A 12196-nucleotide genomic window follows, 5' to 3' on the forward strand; every position below is an offset into this window, starting at 1 on the left:
CTTTACCTCCCACCTGTGCCTTTAGCAGACATGGAGGCCTCAAGGGCTCGTGAAGGGCTTTGCCCCTCTCCTGGCCATATGTCCCCAGCAGCTGGCTGCAGCTGAAGGAGCAGCTTCCCAGCTTCGACTGTGGGGTGGCTTCTCCTCCAAGGAGCCCTCACCCCACACGTCATGGGGAACCCAGTCCCACCAAGACCTCCAGTGTTCTGGAGTGTGGGTGCCTCACAAAAGACAGGTTTCCCTTGTCCATGGAAACACTGCAGCCAGCAAACGCTGGTGTATCCCATCGTGCATGTACCAAGGCTCCTGTCCTGGGAGGGGACACCCAGGTCCCATCTGGCTGTTGGCTGCTGGTGGTGGGCTGTTGTCATCTCCAGCCTGCATGGTCCCACCAAGCTGAGGGGGTCTGGCTCCGTCCCTGCTCATTGCTGGATGGGTACACTTGGCACTGCTGAAGCTGGATGAAGTCAATCGTAGTCTAACTGCCAGTTTGGGATTTCCTAGAGCCCCAACTGAATCCCCTTGCTCCTGCCAGGACCCACGCCAGGCCTCCAGATAGATCCCTCACCCCTTGCGGCGGAGTGGAGGAGAAGATCTGGGACGCTGGTTGTTAACTGAGTGACTTCTGGTCCAGGTGCCTGGGTCACCATGGCGGACGTGATGAGGAAACCCGTGCACTCGAAGGTGAAAAAAGAAAGGGGGTCCCTCCCTCCCTGCGGTTTGAGTAATGGATTTGCAGTCTGCCAGGCTGGGAGGATAAGAGGAGCTGGTGACAACAGGCTTCTGGGTCCCGGCTCCTGGCAGCCACTCGTCTGGGAAGCCCGGAGAGGGAAACGAGTGAAATGTTGGAAAAGAGTAATGAGGATATAAAATAGATTCTTGTACATAATGGATGGCATTGCTGGCAAGGCATGAGGAACCTTCTCTAAGAAGCTGCATGCTGGTGCAGTTATTGATTCCTTTTTATCGCAGGAGGTGCCTTAAGTATTTCAAGGTTGTCCAAAACTTTGAAGTTGTACATTTTCCTTTGAAAGTGTTTGGCCAGGAAGAGCTGAGGCTCTGGCAGCGTGAGCTGCAGCACCCGGCTGGTTTTCAGGCAGCTGTGCCCTGCTGCCCCGCAGAGCTCCCCGGTCACAGCCCCAACACGAGGCATGGGAGTGCTGGCCCCGTGTCCAAGCCACCCCTGCGTGGTGGACGTGCTGGTGTGGCAGTGGGGCTGGCAGTGACCCTTCAATTACTCCTTTCAATTAGGGCTCATCTCCCCGAGCCCTCTGCCGTGCATTTGTAAATTAGCCCATTTAATCCTTTAACATAAAAGCAGCTCTGTTGGATCAGCCCGAAGGCCCGTCTCCCCTGCTGCCCTGTCTCCAGCACACGGTGGATGCCAAGGGAGGAGCATGGGAAGCAGGACGAGCACATGGTCCTTCTTCCCTAAAACCATCTCTGTGGTGATTTCTGGTCTTGGGGCTGGTGTTTTCCTCCATAATTTCTCCAATTGCTTTGCAAAATATGTATTGACATTAGCCAGAGCTTGACTTTAAATCTGTGATAAGCACGTGGGAAATGTTACTGAAACACGAGACGGAAACACGTGCTTATTTAACCTGAGTGCCACTGGGGCCTCAGCACTGATCAAAGTATTTCAGCAGCTTTGTATTAGTGCTCTGCCCAGGGGTGAGTGTCCGAGCAGTCAGAGGAGGCTTGAGAAAGGCAGGAGGAAGGTGTTCACTGTGATGGACCCCCTGGGGCTAGAAGAACCCCAAAGCTCATTGCCAAAAGAGCACAGGACCTTCCTGGCCACCCTGCTCAGGGCTTGACCAAGCAAGGGGACAGAGGTTGCGTCCAGAAGATCAGCTCCTGAGCTACCAGGAGGTATTTTATGCTTGCATCACAGCCTTCGAAGACATCCCCCAAATCCTAGCAGCTCCTTGTGTTTGCCTCCTCTCCTTTCAGCCTCCGGTGTCGCTGGGCATGTACAGGAGTTCGTACAAGAGGGACTACAGGTGGTGCGAGGAGAACCAGCCGACCTTCGAGGTGTACACGCAGGTACCGTGGGCTTCTCCTTGCTTCACTCTTCGGCCCCTGGTGCCAGGGACAGCCAGGGGGGCACTGGGTGCCTTCTGCACCAGCAGGGTGCTGGGGCCACATCGGTCCCCACCACTGCGACCCACCGGGTCCCATCAGGCCCCAACGCCCTTGGCTCATGTCCCCAGCCCTTCTGTGGGAAATCCCCCTCCAGTAAAAGCATTTGGGGCGGGCTGTGCTAATTACACTCATTAAGTCAGGGCACTAACGACTGCTCGCTGAACCGCACCTAAGCCTTGGACTCCTATTGCTCCCTGTGGGGCTGATGGAGTGAGTCAGGATCAGACCCATCCCAGTACCGCCCTGAGGAGGGGGGCCTGCATTTGGGACGGAGATGTCTCCGTGCCCTGACACAGGCCTGAGAAGGCTTCTTGGGGGGAAGCTTACGTTGTTTTCCGTCTAATCTCTGCGCGGTGCGAGCGACCCCCTGAGCCATTTAATCTGATTTTCTGTGCTTCGCCTGCCCCGGCCTAATTGCTTGTGGCAGCCCTGTGGGGACAGCTGCGCCTCGCGCCGCGCCGCTGCCGGGAAGTGGCAGGGGGCATGCTCGCCTGCGAACGTGCTTTGGGCTCCTACGCTTGCAGGAGAGGAAGGAAAAGTTCAGGCTGGGGAGGGAGAGTGGGCAACAACAGAGAAATCATTGTGCGAGGGAGCCCTCCAGGGCCGTCTGTGCAGGAGGGCGGTGGTGGTAGGCCTCATCCTGCACGGCAGGACCCAGGCTCCCAGCCACCGCTGCTGTCGTCGTCCCTGCACGGGGAACAGCCTGGGCAGCCCTCTCCTCTCCTCCTTTCTTCCCTGGCTGCCAGCTCCCCTCCTCCTGCCCTCGGGGAGCGCTCTGGCTGCCAGCAGCCTTCATTAGCGGTGTTCTGCTCTTCTCGGGGCTGGCGAGCGCTTCCCAGGGAGCCCAAGCCCCTGGTGGGCCCCAGGAGCTGGGTTAATCCCTGGGGAAGCTGGAGCATGGCGAGGGGTGGTCGTGGTTCCCAGTCCATGCACCGCAACTTCTTTACTTTGCTATTTTTTTTATTTTATTATTTTTTGCTTTCTGTGGAGGTCCTGGCAGAGTTGAAAGGAAGGAGCACCTGAGATGTGACCATTTTCATTGGGTTACAGCTCCTTTTGACTCTTCATTGCCCCTCTATTAACTCCCCAGGCCCCCAGAGGAAAGCTGTCCCACGGGGCCATGTACTGGTGAGGTCCCCGGGAGGCCCAGGTTTCCCTCTTGGACCTGCTCATTAAGTGGATAAAACAATTTTGGATTTTTTTTTTTTTTTTGGGGTATGTGTGAAATTTTGGACAGTTCCCAAGAGAAAGCTGGGATCCTCCTTGGGTTAAGGCAGAGCACTATCTGGGGTGCCATCTCCACCATGGGCCCCTGGAGGCTCTTATCCCTCTGGAGATGCCTCAGAAGGAGCTTTTGCCATCTTTGGTGGAGGAAGCCCCCAAATTCAGATGGTTCCCATGGCTCAGCAATCCCCTGCTGCCCTGCTGTCTGCATGATGAAGTCACCATGGGGTGAGTGGTGACAGGGAGAGCCCAAGGGACATTTGGGGCTGAGGGCCAAACAGAACCCTATGGAGGCCCAAAACAAGGGGTCACAGAGGAGCTGGTGGCCAAAGGATGGTCCTTGCAGGCCCCAGCAGCCTGGCAGAGCTCACAGCAGGAGTGCCTTTTGCTGAGCCCTTAGGAAGGAGCAGTTGGCTCTGGACAGAGCCACAGCATGCGGCTGCAAAGACACTGAAGCCAGCAGATCCCCCTGAGCAGCCTCAGCAGCCTTTCCCCGCCACGAAACCTGGAGCCATTCCCTGTCCCAGGCCTGGCTCCATTCCTTCTGCTGGCGAGATCAGCAGGCCTGTAGCCTTCAGCCTCCCCTTCACGGGTCAGGTTCTCCTTGCCAGTGGCTGAGGTGCTGAGACCCCACAGTCAAGTCATTGGAGCTTCTCCATGATGGGAGGACATGGAGATGTAAAAAAATGTACTACACTGGTGCCACAAGCCAGAAAATCCTGGTGTGGGATCAGCTGTGGGCTAAGAGCACAACCAGCGAGCTGTGGGCTTGCTGCTGGGCTGTTGCAGGTGGATCTTGGTGTCCACTTGGGGCCCAGCAGAGTCCCAAGCCATAAAAAGGACAGAAGGAGGCAGCCGTGATGTCCTGTGCATTTTTAATGACAATTGTGGAGCTGCTTTGTGGCTATGCTATCCCCCAAAGCTGGGGGCAGGTACTGCTGTTTGACGATGCTTTAGAAATTGTCCTGCTCGCTGGGTCTCCGCTCACATGCCACTTTTCCCTGCAGAAGCTGAAGTTTGCTGATTCCCAGCTGAAAGCCAAGGAGTTCTCCATGCCTGAGGAACCACGGGTGATGACATACTGTGACAACGTCGGTGGGGAAGGAAGAGGAGTCACCCCCAGACCTGTGGCTGTGCGAGGGAGGAAGCAAGAAGGCAGTGCCTCCAGTCCCCGAGCATTTCAGCAGGCTCAAGAAGAGCAGCGAAAGCGCTTCGGTTCAGCCCTTCCCCTTGCAGAAAGCTACCTCCCGAGGCCCTATCCCGCCGCCGAGCTGACAGCAACCCAGGCGGAGAGATTGGAGAGGCCGCAGGCTCTCAGTGAGCTGGAAAACGAGCTGTCTTCTTCCCAGCGCCTTCTGGCTGCTGCTCGAGCCCCCGGAGCAGCAGGTAATCCCCGCTCGGCTGGCGCCAGCTCTGGCGAGCAGCTGACCGGCTGGATCCAGCCACCCGAGGGGCTGTCTGCGTGCTGCTCTGCCAGCTCAGCTCCCCCTGCCCCTGGGCTGCGCTGGCTGGCCGTGAGGGTTGCAGGCTCCCGAGGAAGCAGGGTTGGGTTAGCAGGGTACCGAGGCATCAGCACTGCAAAGTCGTCAGGGGTTTTGTCTTTTCTCTCCTTTGGGAGGGAGGGGGATGCAGTTAACCCTGCGATGCAGGTGGTGAGCAAAAGGATTTGGTGAGGCAAAAGGAGTTCACGATGAGCAGGATTCAGGTGGTTCTGCTCCAGGTGCCTGTCTGGCAGCAAACGCAGCAAAGGGGCTGATGATAGCCAGTCCTCGGCACCCCAGTTCATGGCTTGCTTGCGTGGCTTAAAATACTGATGGAGGTCAGTGCTAAGACATCAGGAAAACAAAATCAGTGCCCACCATCCCTGCCCAACCTTCCCAAAGACGCAGAGATTTCCTCTGAGCTCCTAGGGCAGCACTGCTTGGTGATGCTCCAGCATCAAACAGGAGCAGGGAAGTCCTTGCTGCACCCTGAGCTCTCCTCTCCCACTGTGGGATCTCTCTGGATCAGCCCAGTGGTGCAGTATTCCCTGCAAAGTCCTTCCCTTTCGTGCCCTGACCTTCTGCAAAGGGTCTCAGCTCCTTTTAGCACTCCAGAGCGCCGTGGAGACAGCACGGCTCCTTCCACTCGCTTCACATCACCATAAATCTTTTCCCCACTGGCATTATGAACCAAATCAATTCCAAATTGATGCAACGCAGCAAAGCCCTGCTGAAGCGAACGAGTCTCCCCTGATTTATGCCAGCTGAGGCTCCAACTTGCCGTTGTTTGTTTGCCTGCTCCCACCCAAGGGTAGGGTTTGGGTAATTGATGCTGCTTCCATCTAATGCACCGTCTTCTTCTTCCATCTCTCAGGGATGTTGCTGCGCAGGCAGAAGCTGGATCCGGGCTGGGGCACCTACCAGCACTTCATGCTGGAAACGGGCCGGGCAAAGCAACTCGAGGCTCAGCAGAACAAGAACATGCTCCTGGGCTCCTCTGTTTTGGTGGAAGGTCAGTTGGGGCAGCTGCTCCTCGTGGGTGACTTGTGGCCTCCAGCCTGGCTTTGGGTTCTTTTAATTTCATGCAGAAAGAGACTGAGGAAGGTGAAGGGAAGGTGAATAAGATGGGAAGTGTCTGCAGAGTTCCCATAACCATCCACCTGTTGGTGGGGAGAGGCAGGGCAAGGAAAAACAGTTTTCTTCCAGAAAAGGCTGGGGCATTGGAAACATCACCTCTCTCATCTCCCTTTCCATATGGGCCACACCAGAAATGTCTGGGGTCGGTAGCAATTTGTGCATCCTCCCTGCCTAGCTGTGAGAGGTGGGCAGTGGATTTTCTGCAGGCAGATCTGCTTGGTCAGAAAGACACATACACCAGGTAGGAGATGACACCCTTCAAACCAGCTCCTGAATGGATTTGGGGGTTGAGAGCAGAGTAGATGTGATGGTCCTCACTTGGGGGCTGCCCTCCCTGGCTACCTCCCCTCTGCCTGCTGTGCTCTGGCAAGGGGCTGAGCTGCTGCCCCTTTTCCAAATTCCTGTGGTTTCTGCACTAATGGTGGCCCTCCAGCAGCAGGTCTGCAGCCAGGAAGCACAGGATTTCCACAAACCTCTTTTATTTGGGGTCACTCACACATGTATTTCCACGCACACAACCAAAGACACAAACACGAGTGAGGGAACAGAGCCCTGCGTGACTGCCCAGAGTTCAGCCTAAAATCAGTGTCTGTGCATCCTCTTGTGGTAATGCTGCACAAGAGGGGCTGTGCATTTATTTATTTATTCTGCAGAGGTTAAGCAGACCTCTTCCTTGGTTTGCTCCTGATTAAATAAACCAGGGATGCGTTGCTCTGGATTGATAAAAGAGGAAAATCTAGACAGTGGGAGAAAATATATAGCTGCTGACCAGTCAGTGTCCGGAAGAAAGCAGGGTATCATTTCTAGATCTGCCCTGCATGCTCTCCATCGTCCTCAAGAGGCCATAGGAAATGAGGGCTTGATAATCTCATGGGCCCTTGGCTTCTCAGGGAGGCAATTCTTGTGTTTCCCCTTGACTAACCCTTGTTCCTCCTCAGTCGTGGGAGCCCCAGGGGTAGCACCAAGAGCATGAAGTGACGATGAAGCTGAGAAGGAAGGGGAACAGGCAGGCTGCAGGGTACAAGAGATAGAGATCCCCAAATCTGTCAATTATTTGGACTCTCCTTCACTAGAGTGCTTTGGCCTTGACCGGAGAAGTACCTACACCACAGACTTCCAGCGCTGGCCTGCAGCCCCCAATGGATGCTGCAAAGCAAATAAGAATCTTCCGCACGTTTTCCCTGAGGACGAGCACTTCCAGCAGTAAGGGGCACCTGGGTGGGAGCAGCGGGTGACCAGGGGACTGGGGACAGGGTAAGAGTAGGGAAGGGAGATTCTGGAGCCGGACGGGGTTGGAAGGTATTTCTCAAGTGTATTTCTCTGTGTCCACGTTATGCAATGAGCTCAAATTAATTCCCTCGGGGCCGAAGCCTTCCCCAAGGCTTAGCATTTTCTTGAAAAGTTTTGTAAGTACAAGCTGGGAAACTCCTCCAGGGACAACCTCAGACACGTCCCCTTGGGAAGAAGGAGCCGAGACCCCTGTGGGACAGGGGCAGGGAGGCACAAATCAACATTTCAGCACCTGGGCTTCCCCTGGGAAAGCGCGCTCTCAAATCAGACAGGGCAGGAGCTGTTTGCGACGTGACTCATCCGCGCACTATGAACAAACAGGCAGAAACTGCTCCTGAGCTCTCATTTCTCACCAGAACGGCAATTCCTCCCCGCTGCCTCATCCCCCCGCCTCCCCCTAGCACACACACATTTCAGCTTTGCATTGAAGCCTCGATTTTGATCTGCGATCCTGGTGTTAGGCGTGGGCTGGAGCCCGAGCTTGTGCAATGGTTGATCGAGGTGGGCGACTGGTCCCAACGACAGCCGGTCCCGATGGACACAGGCTGTTCTTCTCCCCGTGCCATCAGCACGTGCTTTCGGGTGCACCAAATGGTTTTAAGGCTGGGTGGCCAAGCAGAAAGGGAGGCAGGACCCTGTCTGGGCGCACAAGGCAAAAGACGGAAACCCACTTCTCACCCTTTCTCCATCTTCTCCGCAGGAACCACTGGGTGTCTGAGTACAAGGACAACTACAGCATTTTCTTGCATAGGCTGAACCGGGAGTCTCAAGTGCCCACCACAGGGCTGTGCTCTGCCTTGAAGCCCCACAGGCTGTACTCCCAGACTGGAATTGCACTGGGCACAGCCCCGTAAGCCACAGTGAGTGCCAGGATTACCATGTTTGCAGGGAAAGCTGGGAGTAATTGTGGGCTTTCAGGGGCTGAGGCAGTGGGAAAAAGCATCAACAGTCATAAAGCCTGAGTCAAAATGGTAAGTGCTTTACTGCTGGAATGTTCTTCTGAGTAGCAGCTTTTTCTGGGCTCCTAAAAAGCGATTTTCAAACCAGTCGCCTTAATAGGATCTTATTAGGAGACCTTTTTACACGAGGGTGGTCAGACACTGGAGATGATAAGGCAAGGCCTCATCTAGCTGGCCCTGCTCTCAGCAGGCTGGACCAGGACACGTACGTTATTTTATGATTTTCTGAATGATTTTAGGATGTGTTACCTGTGCTATTCTGTGATTGCAGCTCCTTGGCTCTCCAAACTGTGTGATATTGTCCACCAGAGACCCTGGAAGCCTGGAAACCTCTCTTCCAAAACCCCCATTACTGAATACTTTTTAAGTGTTCAGCAGAAACTTTTTTACACAAATATTTTCACTGAAATCTCACAAGAAACCTGAGCTTTTATTGTTGTCAGAAAAAGGGATTTTTTTGGACAATGCAGGTTACAGAGCTAAAGCCACCCAGCCAGTTTCAATTCATATACTCTAAATAAAAATTGCCAGTAAACTTTGTCTTACAGCAAGAAGTTATTTTTAAAACCACTGTGTTATTATAGTCTTAAAAGTCTTGTGTATATTATCCAGGGCAGCCAGTGCTGATTTTTACCGTGCTTTTTTTGGGTTCAGGGAGATTTCTAGGATTTCTGGATGGAGCAAGGCTGCTGACAGCCTGAAGGTGGCATTGCAGAGCTGCGGATCCCCTGGAAGCTGCAGGGAAGGGCTGGTGGCCCTGGACAGGACCGATCCTGCCCAGCAGCGTCACCTTGGTGCTCTGCCTTGGGGTCTTCTGAACTGGCACCAAAACTAGCCTGCAGTGGATGGTGTAGAGACCTCCCTCCCCAGTACCTAAAATGCGCTGCTTTTAATGAGACATCCTTATGGTGCTCAGGGATAAGCAAGTTATTCCTAATGGATACTGCCAAAATATCAGAAGAGAGCAATAATGCCAGCCAAAAACCTCTCTTACAGTAATATTGAGCATACCTGGACCAGGAGCTGATGGTGATGGACTATGCAGGCACAGCAGCACACTGCTCCCTGCCCCAAGGGGTTTATCAGCATAGGGAATCACCTCTCCTGGATACTTTATATCACCATATCAGCATAAGGAATCATATTTTCCTTGTACTCCGCAGGTGTTTCACCCCATCACCACTCCCTGGTGACAAATTTTGCCATTACCTTGCCGCAGGACCCTAGGAGAGCCACGTGCATGGCTGCAGGAGGAGAAGCTTTGGGGGATGCTCAGCCATGGGATGTTCCTGACCCTGTCAGTGCAGCGCTGGGTATCGTACTTTCCACTGCAGCTGTGTATGGTGGGCAGAATTTGGAGGGCAGAAGCGATGAAACTGCCTTTAAAAGAGGGAGAAATAATATTTGCCTACATCAGGCTGCAGAGGAGACAGCTGTCCAGTTTCCCTAGGGAACGGGACCCTGCAAATAGAAGTGCTCTTAGTGGGCTGTGCACTTTTGCACCAGTTAAAACAAATCCCACAATCTCCCTGATTTGTTTCTCTTATGAAAGGAATATCATTTTCCTGCCTCTTCAAGCTGGAGTCAGGCTCCTCAGACCCGCTGACGTTGCTCCACTGCAACATGCTGTTAGGCTGAGGGGCTGCGTTGCGACGAATGATGTATATAAGGTAATTTCAAGTCATCTTCACGAGGAACAAATATGCTGCTAATTGCTGATCAGGATGGGTGGCCACGGTGGAAACAAATGGCCAAGATGTAAGATATGTTTGCAGTACAGCCATCCGAGCACTAACGGAGATGTTCCATCAGGCAGAGGGATGCTGGATTTGCTGATGTGGTCCTTAACGGTGTGCTTCTCTGCAGCAAAGGTGAGAAAGGGCACCAGCCTGCACCAGGGCATCCTGCAAAGTCTTCTTCTGGGTCTTCTGGTGCGTGGCACCTTCCCTCCGCAGGTTATTCCTCCTCTCCTGGGAGCTGGGGGACTGAGGCAGGCCAAATTGCTCCTCGGGAGAGAAATACAGAACCGCTGCTTCGGCCACGAAGGATCCTGCCCATTTGTCTCCCTAGAACCACATTTATTTCCTTTCCTACCTTTGTTTCTCATCACCCCTTCCCAATATTGTCCCGTCTGATGTTGGCAGCTGTTCCTCTTAATGATTTATTTGTTTTTCTCCCACTCCCTGCTATGGAAACAGATGACTCCGAGCCAGCTCCAGCACATGAGTGGGTAGGCAGCAGTCAGCACAGTGCAAAGCATGGCTCCAGCAAACCCTTGCACTGCTCTGGGAGGTCACGGCTGTTTTGTGGCGGTGACAATCGGGCTGCATGCAAATATATTCAAATTACAGAAGGGAGCAGCCACAGGGACCACTTCCCTGTCTCCCTAGTGCCCCAGCGATGCTTCCATCAGCCTTGTGGATGGAGCCACTTCATGTGAGTGACACAGGCTTAAAATGGAAGAGTGCTGGGACTGAAAAGAGGTGAGCAGCTGTAGTGAATGCTGGAATTACCTCAGCACCATCCCTTTTCAGTCCTTTTCTGCACAGCCCTGAATTAGCTGCAGATAACAGCACCAGATAACACTGGCCGTGAGCTCCACGGGATTCAAAGAGGGATGAGGTGTTTGTATGGGAAGAGTTCCCTCTTAGGACGCTTTGTTGATCCCATCACAGGCTGCACAACTCAGTAAGTGCAATTTGCAGGTTTTCTCCCCAGTGCATGCCTAACTTCAGAGAAAGTAAGTTTCCAGTAGCGCTGCGGTGATGCTTTTTTTGCATGAGTGCCTTAGTGCCATCTCCTGGGTGGAAGGGGAAATTCTCCCTTAGGAGCTGCGACCTGTGCCCCAAACACCTGCTGGGGCCGGGCTGTGCAGGTACTAAGTAGTGGGGTGTGTGAGCGTGGCATCAGGGTGCCACACGGCGCCCCATCCCCTTAAATGCTCGGGACGTTTCTTCCCTAAGCTGCGTGACGGGGATGGCTGCTCAGGGAAAAGGATGCCCTGGGTCCTTCCCTTCTCATCGCCATGAACTTCCACGTAGCGTTTTTAATTTTGTCTTTTATGTTTCCAAGCATACAAGAACAAACTGAAGGTTGAACTTTGTTCATCCTTTATGAGAGAATCCATTCAAAATGATCAGAGGGTAGCCCGGTAATTACTGTTTCCCTACTTATAATCTTTCTAGACCTCACTGCAGATTCCCTCCCTGGTCATTAGAGGTGTAAAATGTGCTTGTTGAACAGTTCAATGAATTACACAGTGCTGAAAGCCTGCCTAAAATATGTCTGTGGCCGTGCCAGTCCCTACTACAGAACATCTCCTCCACCATGGGGTGATTAAAGCCCCCCGGTGCATTCGGTGGTGTCTGAAGCTTACAGGGGAGCAGCAGCAATCCCACTGCAGCAGCCTCACCAAAGCTTCCTGGGAAGAGTGTGGTTAGGAAGAGCTAATGGTCGGTGACAGAACGGGCATAAAGTTTCAGAGGTGTTTGTACAAACAGAATTAGGAGCAGAAGTGAACCCAGCAGAGCTAAACCAGTGTTTGGGATCTCGCATGGCTTTGGTGGTCGTGCCGTGGATTGCTGAGCAGAAGTGCGTCCCTGAAGGGGACTCCTCCAACACAGCATCTCTTCATTGCAAGATTAAGGCTTGCTGTGTGCTTATAGCTAATGGGTGTATGAGAGTGGTGTTGGAACAGGTTCTTCACGTCTTGTTTTACAATGTAGTGGTCATGGAGCAGCTGGGAAATGCCCTCCTGCAGCGGGGACTGAAATGCTACAACCAGGTCTGCACCTGTCCGGGGCTCGGCCACCAACCCCAGGAGCTATGGGCAAAGGGAAGGAGTCAACGTGCCCAGTAACACATTTCAGCAAAGCAGGACTTCCATCAAAGCTTTGGGAGTAGCACAGTTTTAATAAAAGTTTCTTGAGCCAATGATGGAGCTTGAAAGAGATGGAGAGA

The 12196-nt window shown here is 53.5% G+C and overlaps 1 protein-coding gene across 1 annotated transcript; it reads left to right on the forward strand.

Moving 5' to 3' along the window:
* The first annotated feature begins 255 nt into the window (after nt 1-255).
* LOC121070053 lies at nt 256-8781 on the forward strand. Its single transcript, XM_040556669.1, has 7 exons — nt 256-684; nt 1954-2046; nt 4377-4755; nt 5725-5862; nt 7061-7190; nt 7978-8137; nt 8508-8781. Exons 1-6 carry the CDS (start codon nt 649-651, stop codon nt 8129-8131), a joined length of 930 nt encoding a protein of 309 aa, XP_040412603.1. The 5' UTR covers nt 256-648; the 3' UTR covers nt 8132-8137; nt 8508-8781.
* The last annotated feature ends 3415 nt before the right edge of the window (nt 8782-12196 follow it).

The sequence above is a fragment of the Cygnus olor genome, chromosome 4 (assembly GCF_009769625.2).
Source record: "Cygnus olor isolate bCygOlo1 chromosome 4, bCygOlo1.pri.v2, whole genome shotgun sequence".
Lineage (NCBI taxonomy): Eukaryota > Metazoa > Chordata > Aves > Anseriformes > Anatidae > Cygnus > Cygnus olor.